This window comes from Symphalangus syndactylus, chromosome 20 (assembly GCF_028878055.3).
Source record: "Symphalangus syndactylus isolate Jambi chromosome 20, NHGRI_mSymSyn1-v2.1_pri, whole genome shotgun sequence".
NCBI classification, from domain to species: domain Eukaryota; kingdom Metazoa; phylum Chordata; class Mammalia; order Primates; family Hylobatidae; genus Symphalangus; species Symphalangus syndactylus.
This window is the reverse complement of record NC_072442.2, coordinates 28,860,097-28,881,114: the sequence shown is the minus strand read 5'-3', so window position 1 is coordinate 28,881,114 and position 21,018 is coordinate 28,860,097. Positions and strand designations below refer to the sequence as shown.

At 45.8% G+C, this 21,018-nt stretch overlaps 1 protein-coding gene across 8 annotated transcripts in view; it reads right to left on the bottom strand.

The window, feature by feature from the left end:
• FAM222B (family with sequence similarity 222 member B) overlaps positions 1-21,018 on the bottom strand; it is a 100,655-nt gene that overhangs the window by 4,242 nt on the left and 75,395 nt on the right. For 6 of the 8 annotated variants that reach the window (XM_055256785.2, XM_055256784.2, XM_063628698.1 and 3 more), the window contains one exon: positions 6,821-6,942. In XM_055256785.2, the coding sequence (XP_055112760.2) occupies positions 6,821-6,902 (82 nt within the window). In that variant the 5' untranslated portion in view covers positions 6,903-6,942. Of the gene's footprint in view, positions 1-6,820; positions 6,943-16,055; positions 16,555-16,695; positions 16,715-21,018 lie in introns of those variants that run through there. The other 2 variants (XM_055256788.2, XM_055256783.2) reach the window with 2 other exon arrangements.

Genomic DNA, 21,018 nt, shown 5'->3' with positions numbered 1-21,018 from the left:
TTTGGTCAATTCTCAGGAGACCGAGAGTTCTCCCCCTACATAGAAATGCAAGGTCACTGGGTGCCATGGCTTACGCTTGTAAATCCCAGCATTTTGGGAGGCCAAGGTGGGTGGATCACCTGAGGTCAGGAGCTCAAGACCAGCCTGGACAACATGGCAAAACCCCGTCTCTACTAAAAATACAAGAAGTTAGCCAGGTGTGATGGCAGGCACCTGTAATCCTAGCTACTTGGGAGGCTGAGGCAGGAGAATTGCTTGAACCCAGGAGGCGGAGGTTGCAGTGAGCCGACATTGCACCGTTGCACTCCAGCCTGGGCGACAGAGCAAGACTCCAACTCAGAAAAAGAAAAAGAAAAAAAAAAAGGAGGGAAATGCAGGGTCTGGAACTCTACCAGCCCATGTGGCTTGCGGGTAGGTTCTAAGCAAAGCTCCTTGTCAAGGCCATGGTGGCCCTTCAGTCTAGAGGGTGCCCAGAGCTACGACTCTTCAGTCTGCAGGGACCAATGAGGGATCAGCTTTCCCTTGCATCTTGGCAGCTGGGGGGCTTTGCCCACTGGGTGGGCACCCTGGAACAGTAGATAGAATGCTTCCTTTCAGGAGCAGAGGAATAAGCTGCCAACATCTCTCCCCTTCCCCATGTCACAAGTTCACTTTTGTTTACAGTTTACTCTATGCCTGACTGGGTGAGGATCAAAGGCTTTATTTATTTGCTTGAGAAGGAAGATAATAATGACAGGGCAGCAGGGAGGGAATTGAGAAGAAAGGATTCAGAGCATCTTTCAGTCCTTTCAGTCCTGAGAGCCAAAAATAGTCTGTATTTGGTCCATGTCAGCTGTCATTTTCCAAAAAGAAAGAGGAAAAACCTGCCTTCCTTTGGAGACTGCGGAAATGCCCACTTGGTGTGCCTCATTAATGTTAACAGTCTCTTTGTTCCCATCTCCTGTTGCCTCCCATCAGGGGGCTCAGCGGATGTCCGGCTTCCAGTCAAAAAGGAAAAGGTTCCGAGAACAAGGGCTCTTTAAGGATGCCAAGCTCCTGCAACGGGGCTCTGCTCTACTCTCTCCGTCTCTGAGGCAGGGTCTCCCCTGAGTATACACAAAAGGTGCCTAATAAATGCTTGCTGAATGAGTACACAGACTGCCCAAAGCAGAATTGGCTTGGCAGGAAGCCCAGGCTCAGCTAGCTGACTCTCTCCTTACTTCCTCCTCTTGCAAAAGGCAGGAGGATAGGCCAACGACTAATCTGACTGAATGCCCAGCTTGTGGCCTCAGGTAGCCTTGGCCCAAAGGAGACCCTATTCAAAGTCACGTCACTGGGCATCACCTAGAACAAAGGTAGGCTAATGAGCATATTAGAAGGAAAATGGGTACAGCTACCTTTGTTTGGTGATAATGCTGGTTAGCAACTCCTGCTCTGGGAAGCAGGAAAAAAAAGCTCAAGTCAGGAGGGGCAGAGAGATTTGGGCCCATGCTCACAAGCAGATCTGGGCAAAAAGGGCCAGGCATCCCCACCCCCCAAAACAGGTCTGTGCTTTCAAATACTGGCAAAAAAGTCTGGGATCACTGATTGAGAGAAAGTCCCTAAACTCAAGACATCAGAATTCCAATAGAAGCTGCCTTGGTCAATCACTGTACCTATGTGTCTTATTGGTCATAATCTCATATAATACTCCTAGCACAGTGCTTTAAACCTAGCCCACCTCCATGCTGGTGGGCTTCTCTCCTTGAAATCCCAAGTTGTATAGTACCTTGATGAATAGAAGAGTCCCTTTGTTCCAAGTTAGTACCAACTGTGAGGTTTTTTTCTAGCAGAGGCAAGGGGGAAGCTTGACCTCATTCAGGAGTATGTTAGGGGACACTTAATCCACATTGATTAGTTTTCTTTGTCCTGCCTCCACTGATACTGACAGCGGTGAAGAGGGCTGTCAAAGGATTCAGAAATAAAGTGAAATGAGGGTAGGGAGGGTGGCCACAAGGTTACAGTAGCTTTGTTAAGGAAGAACCCCAAAGATGAGTACAGTGTATTGAACAAAAAAGGGGTATCATTCTGGGAATACAGCACCATCTACCTCACATACCAGACAAGCCTAACTCTCAAAAAAAAAAAAAAAAAAAAAGTTTTCTGCTGGGCACCGTGGCTCACGCCTGTAATCCCCCGGCACTTTGGGAGGCCGAGGCGGGTGGATCATGAGGTCAGGAGTTCGAGACCAGCCTGCCCCGCATGGTGAAACACTGTCTCTACTAAAAATACAAAAAATTAGCCAGGGATGGTGGAGCGCACCTGTAGTCCCAGCTACTTGGGAGGCTGAGGCAGGAGAATTGCTTGAACCTGGCAGGTGGAGGTTGCAGTGAGCCAAGATTGCACCATTGCACTTCCAGCCTGGGTGACAGAGCGAGACTCCATCTCAAAAAAAAAAAAAAAAAAAAAGTTTTCTCAGCTGGGCATGGTGGCTCACGCCTGTAATCCCAGCATTTTGGGAGGCCGAGGTAGGTGGATCACGAGGTCAGGAGTTCAAGACCAGCCTGGCCAAGATGGAGAAACCCCGTCTCTACTAAAAAAATACAAAAAATTAGCCAGGCATGGTGGCAGGCACCTGTAATCCCAGCTACTCGGGAGGCTGAGGCAGGGAATTGCTTAAACCCAGGAGGTGGGGGTTGCAGTGAGCCAAGATCGCACCACTGCACTCCAACCTGGGTGACAGAGTAAGACTCCGTCTCAAAAAAAAAAAAAAAAAAAAAAAAAAGTTTTCTCAACACTTATCACAGCCCCCACACAAGCACCCTGACTACTTATTTTCTTCTGTAATGTATTTCCGTAACTACACAGCCAACACAGATACCACAGCTTTGTAAGCGACTTACTTAAATAGCTTATACCAATAGTGTCATTAATAGAGACATAGACAATGTAGGGAATAGGAAGTCTGTAGTTTGTAAAGGGTTAGAGAAACCTGTATTCAAGTACTAGCTTCATCATTTGCCCATACTGAGAGCCTGTCATTCCTCAATTATCAACAGGGATGAATTCTGCTCTCCTACTTCACAGAATTACTAAGATCGAGAGAGTCAATGAACATTTTCACTAAATGAGCATTTTCATTTCAATGAAAATGCTGCCGGGCGCGGTGGCTCACGCTTGTAATCCCAGCACTTTGGGAGGCCGAGGCGGGCGGATCATGAGGTCAGGAGATCGAGACCACGGTGAAACCCCGTCTCTACTAAAAATACAAAAAATTAGCCGGGCATGGTGGCGGGCGCCTGTAGTCCCAGCTACTCGGAGAGGCTGAGGCAGGAGAATGGCGTGAACCCGGGAGGCGGAGCTTGCAGTGAGCCGAGATTGTGCCACTGCACTCCAGCCTGGGTGACAGAGCGAGACTCCGTCTCAAAAAAAAAAAAAAAAAAAGAAAATGCTATGTGAACAGGAACTATGATGGTCAATAGTTACTATTCAAGGATAGCAGATGTGGCTGAGTCTGACCACAGGCAACACAAAGAAAACTGACTAAGGAAGTCCCAATTGCAGGACAACCTGGCCTTCAGCCTGAGAGTTAAATGTAACAGAAAGCACTGCTGTCTATTCCAGGATGGACTGGAGGCAATTTTCTGCCTGAAATTCGGTCCTCCCAATGGAGACCTCTCTGTTCATCCTTCTATTTTGAAGGTCAGAGGGCACAGGTGGCATAGGCAACAGGAACCTCTATCTGCAGGCAGAGAGGCACAGGCAATGTGTTCAAACACAGATTTCGGAGTCTGAGCTGAGGGTGGGCCAGTCACAGGACAGTCATGTGGCATTGGCAAGTGACAAACCCTCTATACCTTATCCTTGTGACAAAGGCAAGAGAGTCTTCCATATGGAATTTCTGAGGAATGAGTGAGAACATATGTGAAAATATTCAATATAGTGCCTGGCACATGGTAGCAACTTGACAAATGTTAGCTATTATTTCTATGAGTTTATCCAGTCATTGGGTCAATCTGCCATTTCCAGACCCCTCCACTAGGGGGCAGATATGCATATAAAGAAGCAGTGAAAGAAGGTAATTTTGGCATTTGTCCCCGGAGCCCCAGTGCTCTGCCATGGAAGGAGGTCAAAGTTGTTATCTAAAGATGGTTTAAGGACCAAGGACCTTTTATCAGCCATTCAAACAGTAAATATTTACAGAGCCACTACTATACTGTGATCCTGAGAAGGAGAAATACAGAGCAGAGGTTTAGGATTAAGAAAGAAAAAATTTCCGGTGGCGCATGCCTGTAATCTGAGCTACTCGAGAGACTGAGGCAGGAGAACTGCTTGAACCCGGGAGATGGAGGTTGCAGTGAACCGAGATTACGCCACTGCACTCCAGTCTGGGCGACAGAGGGAGACTCCATCTCAAAAAAAAAAAAAAAAAAAAAAGGGCCAGGCATGGTGGCTCACGCCTGTAATCCCAGCACTTTGGGAGGCCGAGGTGGGTGGATTACCTGAGGTTGGGAGTTCAAGACCAGCCTGACCAACATGGAGAAACCCTGTCTCTACTAAAAATACAAAATTAGCCGGGCGTGGTGGCGCATGCCTGTAATCCCACTACTCGAGACTGAGGCGGGAGAATCACTTGAACTTGGGAGGCAGAGGTTGCAGTGAGCCAAGATTGTGCCACTGCACTTCAGCCTGGGCGACGAGAGCAAAAGTCTGCCTCAAAATAATAAAATAAAATAAAGTGGGCTGGGTGTGGTGGCTCACGCCTGTAATCCCAGCACTTTGAGAGGCTGAGATGGGCGGATCACCTGAAGTCGGGAGTTCGAGACCAGCCTGACCAACATGAAGAAATCCTGTCTCTACTGAAAATACAAAATTAGCTGGGCGTGGTGGTGCATGCCTGTAATCCCAGCTACTCAGGAGGCTGAGGTAGAGAATCGCTTGAACTCAGGAGGCGGAGGCTGCGTTGAGCCAAGATCACGCCATTGCACTCCAGCTAGGCAACAAGAGCAAAACTCTATCTAAAAAATAAATAAATAAATAATAAAATAAAGTGAACACCAAGATAAAGCTGCCAATTTGCCTGTCCTCCAAATGGCTTTTCCCTTGATATCACATCTTTGGGTAAAGCTGTCAGAGTGCGTTAAGGAACCCAGAACAAAGCAAGCTTCCCTTTGTCATCTTATTGCATGCCTCTAAGTACGTTCCCTCTCCAGTTGTGTCCCCAGAAGCCCAGAAATAGGCATAATGCAGTTAGGATGCTGATGTGGATGACCAGAGAGTATAACATAACAACTTCATCACCCAATCATCACTTATTAAGATAAAGGCTGGGTTGAGAAAGCTATAGCAGAGCTTGCCTTATTGTGTCAGGCAACTGTAGAAGGAGGACTACCACCTTCAGCTGTTATTACATAGAGCTGGATTCGCTGGCCAAATTCCAGAACTAGCCAGGCTCTGAGTCTTATGCTCCCTCAAAGAAATGAAGTCCAAAGGCTGGACCATTTTTAACTTCTGATGATGATCTCACAGGGCAGGGGCTGGCAAATGACAGCCTGCGTGCCTGGTCCAGTTGCTGTTTTTTTGTAAAAAAGTTTCATTGGAACACAGACACCCTCATTTGTTTATTGTCTGTGGCTGCCTTTGCCCTACACAACGCCAGAGTTGAGTAGATGCAACAGAGACCACATGGCCCACAAAGCTTAAATTATTGGCTCTCTGGGCTTTACAGAAAAAGTTTGTTAACCCCTGTCATAAGGGGTTCAGTTAAGGTGCTGAAGCACCTTTTCTATCAAAGGGAAGCGTAGCCACCTCACTGATTTCCCCTTTGTGCTCTGAATGGAAGGTCTATTCCAAATGTAGGGCTGTTTTTACACCTGAAGATACTATACATGGTAATGTGCCAAGAATAGAATATTTTCCTTGCAGATCATGTATTACAGGGAGAGAAGGTAGTAAGGAGTCTGGGAAAATATGAAGTATAAAACCCCAATTCCAGAAAGTTAAGACAAGCATCTAACAGTTTTCAAAGGCTCAGTCTTCTGGGAAGTGTATTAGCAGGAAAATGGCCAGAGAGACTGAGAAAGCTAGCTCTCCATCTCTTCCGAGGGCAAAAGCTCCCTGACTTCCTGCGAACTAAATTCACACTGACTCAGAAGGCAGGCAGCAAAGCCAAAGGGAACTGTCTGTTTCCATGGTCGACTACTAAGAGAGTTCAAAACAAGAGAACAGCATAAATAGTTTATTTCAGAGATATAGTAAGTAATCTGGACTGTGAGTTTTCATTCAATTCCCCATGAAGGTTCAAACTGAAACACCTTTTACAAGGGTGATATATATATATATATTTCCTCTGAAGCTCTTTATAGTTTTGTTGTTCAACATAAAGCTATCAGCAACAATTAAAATTGAGATACATTGAGGAATTACAGAATTTAAGCAGACCTCTAATGGCTGGACACAGCGGCTCACACCTGTAATCCCAGCACTTTGGGAGGCCAAGTTAGGGGGACCACCTGAGATCAGGAGTTTGAGACCAGCCTGACCAACATGGTGAAACCCTATCTCTACTAAAAATAGAAAATTAGCCAGGCATGGTGGTGGGCATTTGTAATCCCAGCTACTCAGGAGGCTGAGGCAAGAGAATTGCTTGACCTGGGAGGGAGAGGTTGCAGTGAGCCGATCAAGATCGCATCATTGCACTCCAGCCTGGGTGGCAAGAGCAAGACTTCGTCTTAAAAAAAAAAAAAAAAAGAAAGGTGTCAAAATTCAAGGTCAGTGTACCCCAGATGTGCTTCAGGGACAGCCCAAATGTAGAGACAAAAACAAAGAATCACACATGCTCCCTAGGATCCAGATTACTTACATTTCTGAAGTCCAGTGTTCATCTGCGTGTGAGAAAGAAGCTGAAAGGACAGGTCACCTGGCCCTGGTAGACAGGCTAGCATGGCAGACCGGCATCAACACACCATGGGGCAGTGGCTCACACTGTAATGAACAAAAACAAGGTCATGAAACACAAGGCAACTCATTCAAAGAAGAGAGTAGGAACACTGGACATGACTAGCACGAGGCCCAAGTTTAGACAGATAAAGCAATTTAATTAGCAGTGTGTTTGAAAATATACTTACATCTTTATCTGTGATGACAATTTGCTGTCAAATATCACTATGGTTAAAATGATTTTTCAGTTACCACAGATGTATGGGTGGGAGAAATAAAACTGGAAAGCACCTATTCATACAACTGGAAAGTACAGGTGCATTTGTAATGTCTCAGTATTCCTGAAGAGAATGGGCCCTCATAGGGCCTGGCTCAGCCAGCCCATTTATAGGCCTGGTTGGAGACCAGCCAGACATTTTCAAAAGCAGCACATTATATGATTGCAAAGGTACCCAATGTCTGACTTGTGAGCCAGTAATATGAACCCACTTTTATTTTGATTTTTTTGAGACGGAGTTTCACTCTTGTTGCCCAGGCTGGAGTGCCATGGCGCGATCTTGGCTCACTGCAACCTCTGCCTCCCAGGTTCAAGCGATTCTCCTGCCTCAGCCTCCCGAGTAGCTGGGATTAAAGGCGCTCGCCACCATGCCTGGCTAATTTCTTTGTATTTTTAGTAGAGACGGGGTTTCACCATATGTTGGCCAGGCTGGTCTCGAACTCCTGACCTCAGTTGATCTGCCCACCTTGGCCTCCCAAAGTGCTGGGATTACAGGTGTGAGCCACCACACCCGGCCATGAACTTACTTTTATTTATTTATTTATTTATTTATTTATTTGAGACAGTTTTGCTGTCGCCTAGGCTGGAGTGCAGTGGTACAATTTTGGCTCACTGCAACCCTTGACTCCTGGGTTCAAGCGATTCTCGTCCCTCAGCCTCTCTAGTAGCTGAGATTACAGGCGCATGCCACCATGCCCAGCCAATTTTTGTATTTTTAGTAGAGATGGGGTTTCACCATGTTGGTCAGGCTGGTCTCAAACTCCTGACAGGTGGTCCGCCCGCCTCAGCTTCCCAAAGTGCTGTGATTACAGTCATGAGCCACCGCACCCCGCTGAACTCACTTTTATTTATTTATTTATTTATTTATTTATTTTGAGACGGAGTCTCACTCTGTCGCCCAGGCTGGAGTGCAGTGGCGCCATCTCGGCTCACTGCAAGCTCCGCCTCCCAGGTTCACGCCATTCTCCTGCCTCAGCCTCTCCGAGTAGCTGGGACTACAGGCGCCCGCCACCACGCCCGGCTAATTTTTTGTATTTTTAATAGAGACGGGGTTTCATCATGGTCTCGATCTCCTGACCTCGTGATCCGCCCGCCTCGGCCTCCCAAAGTGCTGGGATTACAAGCGTGAGCCACCGCGCCCGGCCCGAACTCACTTTTAAATGGAAGGAGGAAAGCATCCTAGGAGGCACAATTAACCACTGTTAAAGCAAATTCTGTTTGCAAATTTCTGGGGATTCACCCTTCCTGACATGCAATTAGACCTCCTGAACTACCTCCCCAACCCCCTCAAAAGAAATGCACTGCTCCCAGACTAAAGCAAGGAGATGATAGGCTGCCAGCAGCTCTCTTCCTGCAGGCGATCCTGACATGTCAAGACGGCATGAGTTTCATTAGTGATGTTTACCAACCAGACATACACAGCCCAAGCAAGCAGACATTGATGGGGCCTTCTGTAGCGAAAGAAGCCCTGTCAACAATGCAAACTCCTTATGTAACAGAAATACGATTTTCCTAAATAAGTACACAAACTTCTTTTCCCATATTTCAGAAATCAAGGTGGCAAATTATGGCTTTAGATCACAGCAAAAAAGGAGTGAGGGAAAAGCTCAAAAGTTAAACAAAGACGACAAAAACCTCTTTATTTTCTTGAGAGGGCTCTCTCAGGTATATTAAACTACCTTGTCATGATGAGTATCAGAGGGCTCCTGCTTCCAAGACCAGGTAGCTGAAAAGACACTTTGTAAAAGAGGCTGCTCAAATTGTGTCTAAGATAGCAACTGCAGAAAGAACTGAAGATTGAATGTCTTAATGAGAATAGAGCTGTCCAAGAGTTCTGGCACAGCGTCAGTCTTTTTAAGGTCTCTGGTGGGTGGGAAAACAGAACAAACACAGTGAGCCAACTTCAGTGCCTTAAGAAAAAAAAAAGTCTTGGCTGGGCGCGGTGGCTCACACCTGTAATCCCAGCACTTTGGGAGGCCGAGGCGGGCAGATTACCTGAGGTCGGGAGTTTGAGACCAGCGTGGCAAACGTGGTGAAACCCTGTCTCTACTAAAAATACAAAATTAGCTGGGCGTGGTGGCGCATGCCTATAGTCCCAGCTACTCAGGAGGCTGAGGTAGGAGAACTGCTTGAACCCAGAAGGCAGAGGTTGCAGTGAGCAGAGGCTACGCCACTGCACTCCAGCCCCGGGCCACAAGAGTAAAACTCTTGTCTCGAAAAAAAAAAAAAAAAGACTTCTGTTGGGGTCTGGATGCTGATCTTTACATAATAACTTCTCCCTTAAGATCCTAACACAGCTGAAGGCAAACTCTAAGGAAAGGAAGGGAATTAACAAGTACTGGGAGCTAAAACTGTGAAATGGGCTGTATGAGAGGCTTTAGTGGTGTTTTCTTAATTGAGTCTCTCCAGCCTTGGAAATAGGTAACAAACTTCACCTGTCATCTCATCAGCTCTAGCTGGGATTACTATTAGCCTTCTAAATGGTCTGTTCCACACTTACCCTTTATCACCCAATCTATTCTCTATTCAGCAATGTTAATTCGTTTTGTTTTTTTTTTTGAGACAGAGTCTTGCTCTATCCCCCAGCCTGGAGTGCAGTGGTGCGATCTCAGCTCACTGCAACCTCTGCTCCCGGGTTCACGCCATTCTCCTGCCTCAGCCTCCCGAGTAGCTGGGACTACAGGCACCTGCCACCATGCCCGGTAATTTTTTTTGTATTTTTAGTAGAGATGGGGTTTCACCGTGTTAGCCAGGATGGTCTCAATCTCCTGACCTCATGACCCGCCCACCTTGGTCTCCCAAAGTGCTGGGATTACAGGCGTGAGCCACCGCGCCTGATCCAGACCGGGTTTCACCCCGTGTTGGCCAGGATGATCTCGATCTCTTGACCTCGTGATCCACCCGCCTCGGCCTCCCAAAGTGCTGGGATTACAGACGTGAGCCACCACGCCTGGCCAATTATGTTAACTGTAAGTCAGAGCAGCTCAAATATCTCTAATGACTTTCCATCTCAGAATAAAATACAAAATCCTAACATGGACCCCAAGGCCCTCCATGATCTATTACTACTGGTTCTCTGACCTCACCTTCTGACCTACCCTGCCCTCTCTTGCTGACTTACTTCCAGCCACCATGGTCTCACCATGGTCTCCCTGCAGCTCCTTCGATGAGCCAAACACGCTACCGCTTCAGGACTTTGTCCTTACCATTCCCTCTGCCTGGAATGTTCTTGCCCCAGATGTCTACTTATTTTTCTAACTCCCTCACTTCATTCAGGTTTCTGCTTAAATGTCACTTCCTAAGGGGAGGGCTTCTTTGACCTCCATGTCTAAAACAGTATCCTTATTTCCCTCATTTTTTTCTTTTAAAATCTATCCTGAGACCCTGAACTCAACAATTCCTCCCACACAATTAACCCCAGGCACGTAGCCCTTCCTGTTGTTAACTCCTCTATTTCCCTCACTTTTTACCACCATCATTACCACCTGTTTTATGTCCATCTCTCTCCACCCTACTAGGATATAAACTCCGTAAGAACAGACCCTTGGTTCGTTTTGTTCATTATTATATCTAGAAAAGCATCATCTACTAACACTTACTAGGCTCTCCATAAATAACTGTTGACCATATAAAAGGCAGATGGTTATTAATTTTTTGAGGTTGTCATTTAATCTACATATGTCAATCTATTAATGATGGCAGAGCCCAGGACTGAAACCCAGATTTGACTTTTCCCAAAGCCTGTGCTAACTCTTCAACTCCAGGCTCTATCAGTTTCCTTTTTCTTCAGACAGCCTATCACCCAGGCTGGAGTGCAGCAATGCCATCTTGGCTCACTGCAACCTCCACCTCCCACGTTTAAGCGATTCTCCTGCCTCAACCTCCCAAGTAGCTGGGATTACAGGTACGCACCACCATGCCCAGCTTTTTTTTTTTTTTTTTTTTTTTTTGAGACGGAGTCTGTCTCTCTCGCCCAGGCTGGAGTGCAGTGGCGCCATCTTGGCTGACTACATGCTCCGCCTCCCAGGTTCATGCCATTCTCCTGCCTCAGCCTCCAGAGTGGCTGGGACTACAGGCACCCGCCACCATGCCCAGCTAATTTTTTGTATTTTTAGTAGAGATGGGGTTTCACTGTGTTAGCCAGGATGGTCTTGATCTCCTGATCTCATGATCCGCCCGCCTCAGCCTCCCAAAGTGCTGGGATTACAGGCATGAACCACAGTGCTGGGCCATATCAGTTTCCATTTTGAATAGTACATTCAGTAGGTTCCAAGGGTCACAATGTCTATGATTAAGAGGCAATTATATATATATATGTGTGTGTGTATATATGTGTGTATATATGTGTGTGTGTGTGTGTGTGTGTATATATATATATATATATATATATATTTTTTTTTTTTAAAGGAGAGGGTGCAATGATGCTCCCTAGCTAGTGAGAGTCCCATCTTGGCCTTCTAAGGGAAAGATAGGTAAATGAAAAGACTGCTAAATCCAAGGTCAGACAGCATATAGAAGGCTTTATAAAAGAACAGGAAAACTCAGCACACTAAATAAGAGAGTGCTTTCTTGGACTCTGCAGTTGGCCTCAATCATACACTGCAGAATCTGGAATATCACTTTTTATGATTTTGGAAGCCGATACACACCTACAGGAATAACTGAGGAAGGTAGACTATGATTAGTCTTATTTTTACCTTTCAGTGTGTATCAATGTTAAGTGAACAAGAGCAAGAGGAAAACCATATATTTAGTATTTTACAACATATATAAAATAACAACACTGGCTGGGCGTGGTGGCTCAAACCTGTAATCCCAGCACTTTGGGAGGCCGAGGTGGGCGGATCACAAGGTCAGGAGTTTGAGACCAGCCTGGCCAACACGGTGAAACCCCGTCTCTACTAAAAAATACAAAAAATTAGCCAGGTGTGGTGGCGGGCGCCTGTAGTCCCAGCTACTCAGGAGGCTGAGGCAGGAGAATGGCATGAACCCGGGAGGCAGAGCTTGCAGTGAGCCAAGATCGCGCCACTGTGCTCCAGTCTGGGCAACAGAGCGAGACTATGTCTCAAAATAATAATAATAATAATTTTTAAATAAGGGGAAAACATCACTGATAAACCAAAAACCTCAACCTTAAGAAACGTTCACATCTGCATAGCTGATACTCTGATGATGGGGATACAAAACCACCTTCACTCAGTGTTCTTGCAGATATCATTTTTTTTCCTGTATTTTTTGGAAAGAACCAATCTTTGTCTTTTTTTCTCCTTCTTCAGGGAACTTTACGAATCCAGAAGGAGCCAGTGTTTGAATGATTACTGCAATCTCATATCTATTAAATCCTGATACCTGCAACCAAGAGATGAGTAGGAGATGTGGATCCTAAGAGATGGACCTGTAACATACTGCCCCTTCGGCCGGGCACAGTGGCTCACGCCTGTAATCCCAGCACTTTGGGAGGCCGAGGTGGGCGGATCACGAGGTCAGGAGATCGAGACCATCCTGGCTAACACGGTGAAACCCCGTCTCTACTAAAAATACAAAAAATTAGCCGGGCGCGGTGGCGGGCGCCTGTAGTCCCAGCTACTCGGAGAGGCTGAGGCAGGAGAATGGCTTGAACCCGGGAGGCGGAGCTTGCAGTGAGCCGAGATCGCGCCACTGCACTCCAGCCTGGGCGACAGAGCGAGACTCCGTCTCAAAAAAAAAAAAAAAAAAAACCATACTGCCCCTTCAACCACACCTTTGGATTTCAATAGAAAGAACAGAGAGAATTAAACCAGCTAGGGCTGCACGCAGTGGCTCACGTCTGTAATCCCAGCACTTTGGGAGGCCAAGGTGGGCAGATCACAAGGTCAGGAGTTCGAGACCAGCCTGGCCAATATGGTGAAACCCTGTCTCTACTAAAAATAGAAAAATTAGCTGGGCGTGGCGGTGGACGCCTGAGGTCCCAGCTACTCAGGAGGCTGAGGCAGGAGAATCGCTTGAACTGGGGAGGCGGAGGCTGCAGTGAGCCGAGATCACGCCACTGCACTCCAGCCTCGGTGACAAAGCGAGACTCCGTCTCAAAACAAAAGAAAAAACTGCTAAACTATGGCAAAGAGGCATTAATGAATTTATTGATAGCAAACAAAAAAGTAAAGATAAGAGGTGAATTCAGCAGACTCCAGAAAGTCAACTTTTGGTTTGGGCAGGAAGGAGTGAACCAGTAAGAAACAGAGCTTGGGGTCCTCCGTGACTACAGTCCCAAGAAGAAACTTCCACAAGTCTAGAATACTCTAGAGCTCTCACTGGCATGAAACGAACTGCTAAGATTACAGCCCATAATTTGTGACCCTTGCTTTAAGAATTCTGGGATCCAGGGCGGATGTGATGGCTCATGCCTGTAATCCCCAGCACTCTGGGAGGCCAAGGTGGGTGCATTACCTGAGGTCAGGAGTTCAGGACCAGACTGGTCAACGTGGTGAAACACTGTCTCTACTAAAAAAATACAAAAAATTAGCCGGGAGTGGTGGCGGGTGCCTGTAATCCCAGCTACTCGACAGGCTGAGACAGGAGAATTGCTTGAACCTGGCAGGTGGAGGTTGCAAAGAGCTTAGATCATGTCATTGCGCTCCAGCCTGGGCAATAAGAGCAAAACTCTGTCTCAAAAAAAAAAAAAAAAAAAAAAGAATTCTGGGATCCAACCAGGCATAGTGGCTCACGCCTGTAATCTGAGCACTTTGAGAGGCCAAGGTGGAGGATCACATTAGGTCAGGAGTTTGAGACCAGCCTGGCCAACATGGCAAAACTCCGTCTCTATGAAAAATACAAAATTAGCCGGGCATGGTGGCATGTGCCTGTAATCCCAGCTACTCGAGAGGCTGAGGCAGGACAATCACCTGGGCCCAGACGGTGGAGGTTGCAGTGAGCCAAGATCACGCCACTCCACTCCAGCCTGGGTGACACAGCAAGCCTCTGTCTCAAAAAAAAAAAAAAAAAAAAAAAAAGAATTCTGGGATCCATTTGTCACTTCCTCCAGTACTAAGAAAGTCCACAAGCCCCTTGACCAGTTTCACTGACATCAAGAATCAGATCCTGCTAGGGTAGAAAAGGTACGGAATGAGCTCAGACTGTGGCAAGGTCATGAGGGTTGTGATGAAACAAGAATGAAACAACCTCTCCCCACAACATATTCTAGAAAGCAGAGATGTCAGAATAAAGGAATCTTCCAGAGGCCTGGCGGCTGAGTAAAGGCGTTTTATTTAAAAGCTTCAAACTACCCACACCTTTTGATTATCATCTGGCTTTTTCTATTTTTCTTTTGTTTTTATTTTCCCTGGACTGAATTGACTGGGGTCTGACTTTTTCTTAAATGTAAATTCCAATATAATTTTACAGCTGGTATTTCCAGAATTAGATCCAGAAATCAACACTAGCACTACTCTCTGAAAGTGTTTCAGAATTCAACTCTTTTTTTTTTTTTTTTTTTGAGACGGAGTCTCGCTGTCACCCAGGCTGGAGTGCAGTGGCGCGATCTCGGCTCACTGCAGGCTCCGCCCCCCAGGGTTCACACCATTCTCCTGCCTCAGCCTCCTGAGTAGCTGGGACTACAGGCGCCCGCCACCTCGCCCGGCTAATTTTTTTGTATTTTTAGTAGAGACGGGGTTTCACTGTGTTAGCCAGGATGGTTTCGATCTCCTGACCTTGTGATCCACCCGCCTCGGCCTCCCAAAGTGCTGGGATTACAGGCTTGAGCCACCGCACCCAGCCAGAATTCAACTCTTAACTGCTAAGAGAATCAAGTAGTAACCTGGAGCAGGCCAAATGAGTTATAGACATTACAGAGAAAGATCGATCACTTCGGCAGAGCCTCTCTGTGAGCTTTAGCTAGTTTTCCTAACGCCAGCTGGTATGCTACATTAGCTACCCAAGGCAGGGGGACTACGGTATCACAATGAGCACAGAACTAAGCTTTTCCAACTCTCCTGGGGCACCTGCACAAGTGCTAGCATTTCCCAGACTACCTCTAATTAAGGAACAAACCTTTTTCCCTACTGGAAAATTCAAAAGTGCTTTCATCTCTGCTCCCTGCTCCCCACCAGAAGAGGTTTTATTAGAGTTCTGATGTCACACTCTCTGCTTTCCTGGATGGCATCTGAAAAAGGACCACCTCTGCTGTCAGGATAGATTTGTGCCAGTAAGAAAACCTCAGCTTCAGGAATTCGCAACCAGCCTGGTCAACATGGTGAAACTCCGTCTCTACTAAAAATACAAAAATTAGCTGGGCATGGTGGCACACACATGTAATCCCAGCTACTCAAGAGGCTGAGGCAAGAGAATCGCTTGAACCCGGGAGGTGGAGGGTGCAGTGAGCTGAGATGGCACCACTGCACTCCAGCCAGGGCCACAGAGCGAGACTCCGTCTCAAAATAAATAAATAAATAAATAAATAAAACAAACAAACAAACAAACAAAAAACCTCAGCTGTATTTTTTTTTTGGAGACGGAGTCTTGCTCTGTTGCCCAGGCTGGAGTGCAGTGGCACGATCTCAGCTCACTACAACCTCTGCCTCCTGGGTTCAAGCAATTCTCCTGCCTCAGCCTCCTGAGTAGCTGGGATTACAGGTGTGCACCACCATGCCCGACTAATTTTTGTATTTTTAGTACAAACAGAGTTTCACCATGTTGACCAGGCTGGTCTCCACCTCCCTACCTCAAGCAATCCACCCACCTCAGCCTCCCAAAGTGCTGGGATTACAGACGTGAGCCACACTGCCCAGCCTCATGTTTTTTGATGGGAAAAGGAGGAGAAGATAAAGTACTGGTAAAGGCATTTTTCCTTGGGGAATGGGGGAAAGTGATCTCTAGAGAGCTCACTTCCCAGCATAGCCTCGCCACTCACAATCTAGTGTCTTTCAGTACTTCATTAGTTCTCTTCTGCTTTCCTTTCACTGCCTTCAAAAAGAAAAAAAAAAAAAACACAGACAAAAAACAACTGCTCCCCTAGCCCCCAAAAACCCAGGTGGCCAGCCCAGCTTCTGATTCATGCTGTGGCTCAAAAATGAAGTTTACACACTTGAATTAAAAAGTAAAATTGGAGGTCGTGCGTGGTAGCTCTCGCCTGGAATCTCCAGCACTTCAGGAGGCTGAGGTGGATGGATCACTTGAGGTCAGGAGTTCGTGACCAGCCTGGCCAACATGGTGAAGCTCCGTCTCTACTAAAAATACAAAAATTAGCCGGGTGTGGTGGCTCGAGACTATAGTCCCAGCTACTCAGGAGGCTGAGGCAGGAGAATCACTTGAACCCAGGAGGTGGAGGTTGCAGTGAGCCGAGATGGCGCCACTACACTCCAGCCTGGGCGACAGAGCGAGACTCCGTCTCAAAAAAAAAAAAAAAAAAAATTACAAGTTTATCAAATCAGACTCTGCAAAATCAGTCATCTTTATGGTCTGTTACAACAAAACAATCCATTCAACAGGCAATTTTGTTAGCCCAAATAACTAAGAATCCCCCAACTAGTACATTTCACTATATGCGTAACCTGAATAATGTGTAGCCATTGCCCAAAGGCCTTTTTCTTCTCCATCTTTAACTCAATAGGGGACTGTAAAGTCACTTGGAATTGTGACCTCACAACTCTAGGCTAGAGGAAAGAGCAAGGAAGAGAGATGGGTATTTACTCTAGACTTACTCTCCTGAAAATCTAGAAATATATCTGCTACAAACCATCTTCATGCTGCTGAACACATGTGGCTCAAGGCATTTGGAAACCTACTTCTAAACTACACCCTTAGAACCTGTCACAACAGGTCCTCTTCCTATCCTGTTTCCTGTCTCCACCCTGATTCCCCCAAAGGTACTATCTATACCACTGCTCTCTTTGGCAAGAATACTCTTTCCGGGATCTACTTATTATTACTTAACTCATCACTGATCCAGAGTTTTCTCTTGAATTCTTTATTATTCAGGTACCAGGGAAGTATTCTCCCTGCATATTCTAACTTTTCAATTTGAGTGTGACCTTCCTAAGAGTGCAGCCTGTCTCCTAATCATCCTTCCATGTTACAGAGTCAGGGGCAAGATTATTCATACAATAAATGTTTAATAACTTTTACTGGCTCACATTCCTGAAGGATAGCACATACTTTAATTCCAGGCTCCAGAAATTTGTGGTATATGGATAATGCAAGTGTTAACAACTGTGTGTCTGTGCATGTGTATACAGGTAACTTTACTAGGGGAGTGAGAGGAAAGAGGAGATAAAAATGCCTGGTACTTTTTTTTTTCTTCAGTTTTTTGAGACAGGGTCTCACTTAGGTGGTCCAGGCTAGAGTGTGGTGGCTTATCTTGGCTCACTGTAGCCTTGACTTCCTGGGTTCAGGTGATCCTCCGACTTCAGCCTCCCGAGTAGCTGGGACTGCAGGCATGAGCTACCATGCCTGGCTAATTTTTTGTATTTTTTTTTTTTTTTGAGACGGAGTCTCGCTCTGTCGCCCAGGCTGGAGTGCAGTGGCGCGATCTCGGCTCACTGCAAGCTCCGCCTCCCGGGTTCACGCCATTCTCCTGCCTCAGCCTCTCCGAGTAGCTGGGACTACGGGCGCCCGCCACCACGCCCGGCTAATTTTTTTGTATTTTTAGTAGAGACGGGGTTTCAACGTGGTCTTGATCTCCTGACCTCGTGATCCACCCACCTTGGCCTCCCAAAGTGCTGGGATTACAAGCCTGAGCCACCGCGCTCGGCCTATTTTTTGTATTTTTAGTAGTGACAGGGTTTCATCATGTTGCCCAGGCTGGACAATTTTTTTTTTTTTTTTTTTAAGCCTGGGCACTACTTCTGCACTGTATTGAAAAGTATTATTTGGCCTCTGTGCTTTTTTTTTTTATTTTACTTTAAGTTCTGGGATACATGTGCAGAACGTGCAGGTTTGTTACATAGGTATACATGTGCCATGGTAGTTTGCTGCACCTATCAACCTGTCATCTAGGTTTTAAGCCCCAAATGCATTAGTGTTTGTCCTAATGCTCTCCCTCCCCTTACCCTCTAACCACTGACAGGTCCCGGTATATGATGTTCCCCTATGTCCACGTGTTCTCATTGTTCAGCTCCCACTTATGAGTGAGAACATGCGGTGTTTGGTTTTCTGTTCCTGTGTTAGTTTGCTGAGAATGATGGTTTCCAGCTTCGTTCACCTCCCTGCAAAGGACATGAACTCATTCTTTTTTATGGCTGCAGGCTTCTGTGTTTTAATGTTTTAATTCCTATTAAGTAAAAATGAGTGTTCCCCCCACCCCTGCTTTTTTTTTTTTTTTTTTTTGAGACAGGGCCTCCTTCTGTCACCCAGACTGGAATATGGTGGTGTGATCTTGGTTCACCGAAACCTCCACCTCCTGGGCTCAGGCAATCCTTGCACCTCAGCCTCCTGAGTAGCTGGGACTACAGGCACATGTCATCATGCCTAGCTAATTTTGTGTGTGTGTATATATATATATATATATTTTTTTTTTTGGTAGAAATGGGGTTTTGCCATGTTGCCCAGCCTGGTCTTGAACTCTGAACTCAAGTGATCCACCCGCCTCAGTCTCCCAAAGTGCTGGGATTATAGGTGTGAACCACCTCACCAAGCCAATTTTTCATTACGTTACGTAATAGACTTGAGGTTTCAAAGCTCTATCAGGACTGGATAACTTGAGCTGAACTACCTTAGAAAGGTAGAGTGACCATTGCATTTAATCACATTCATTAATTGTAAGCAGAGTTGTCAGACTAAGTAGAATTTTGCTCATAAGTACCTGGGTCTATGCTCAGCAAGGTGATGAAAACATCAAGAGACCAGAAGAATTCTGCCAAACATTTAAGGTAAAACTAGTACCAATCCTTCTCAAACTCTTCCCAAAAATCAAAGAAGAAATACTTCCAGATACACTTCCAAACTCATTTTATGATGTCAGCATTACCCTGATACCAAAGCGAGACAAGGACACTGCAAGAAAATTACAGGTCAATATCCCTGATGAACAAATATGCAAAAAACCTCAACAAAATACTAACAAACCAAATTCAACAGCCCATTAAAAGAAGCATTCACCATGATCAAGTGAGATTTATCCCAGGAATACAAGGGTGGTTCAACATAAACAAATCTATAAATGTGATAAACCATACAAGCAGAGTGAAGGACAAAAACTATATGATCATCGCAACAGATGCAAAAAAGCATCTGACAGGCCGGGCGTGGTGGCTCAAGCCTGTAATCCCAGCACTTTGGGAGGCCGAGGAGGGCGGATCATGAGGTCAGGAGATCGCAACCATCCTGGCTAACATGGTGAAACCCCGTCTCTACTAAAAATACAAAAAATTAGCTGGGCATGGTGGCGGGCGCCTGTAGTCCCAGCTACTCGGGAGGCTGAAGCAGGAGAATGGCGTGAACCCCGGAGGCGGAGCTTGCAGTGAGCCGAGATTGCGCCACGGCTCTCTGGCCCGGGCAACAGAGCGAGACTCCGTCTCAATAAATAAATAAATAAATAAATAAAGCATCTGACAAAATTCAACATACTTTCATGAGAAAAACTCAACAAATTGGGTATAAAAGGAATGTACCTCAATACATAAAGGCAATATATGATAAGACTTCAGCTAACATCATACTCAATGGTGGACAGCTGAATGCTTTTCCTCTAAGATCAGGAAAAAGACAAGGACCACTCTAGCCACTTTTTTTTTTTTTGAGATGAAGTCTCGCTCTGTCACCCAGGCTGGAGTGCAGTGATGCCATCTCAGCTCACTGCAACCTCTGCCTCCCGGGTTCAAGCGATTCTCCTTCGTCAGCCTCCTGAGTAGCTGGGACTATAGATGCACACCACCATGTCTGGCTAATTTTTATATTTTTAGTAGAGACGGGAGTTTCACCATACTGGCCAGGATGGTCTCAATCTCCTGACCTCATGATCTACCTGCCTCGGCGCACTCCAGCCACTTTTATTCAACATAGTACTGTAAGTCCCAGACAGGGCAATTAGGCAAGAAAAATAAATAAAAAGACATCCAAATCGGAAAGGAAGTAAAATTTTCTCTGTTTGCAGATGACATGATCTTACATACAGAAAACCCTAAAGACTCCAAAAAACCATTAGAACTAAATGAACAAATTCAGTTAAGTAGTAGCATAGGAAATCAATGTATAAAAATCAGCAGTGTTTCTATGTACTAAGAACAAACTATCCAAAAAAGAAATAAAGAAAACAATCTCACTTACAATAACTACCAAAAAAAAAAGGCTTGGGAATAAATTTATTCAAAGAGGTGAAAGACTCATACACTAATAAGTATAAAATATTGACGAGGATGGGTGCGGTGGCTCGTAACAGTAATTCTAGCACTTTGGGAGACTGATGTGGGCAGATCACCTGAGGTCAGTAGTTCGAGACCAGCCTGGCTAACATAGAGAAACCCCGCCTCTACTAAATATACACAAATTAGGTGGTCGTGGTGGCAGGCACCTGTAATACCAGCTACTTGGAAGGCTGCGGCAGGAGAATCGCCTGAACGTGGGAGGCGGAGGCTGCAGCGAGCCGAGATCGCACCACTGGACTCCAACCTGGATAACAAGAGTGAAACTCCGTCTCAAAAAAAACCCAAAGAAACAAAAACAGAGTTAAGAGACAATCTACAGGGAGAGAGAAAATATTTGCAAACCATACATCCAATAAGAGGTTAATATCCAAAATACATAAAGATATGACTCAACAGCAACAAAACAACCCAATTTTTTGGGAATAGAAATGGGAATAGAACTCAAAAGACACTGCTCCAAAGACATACAAATGGCCAATAGGTACGTGAAAAAATGCTCAACATTGGTAATTG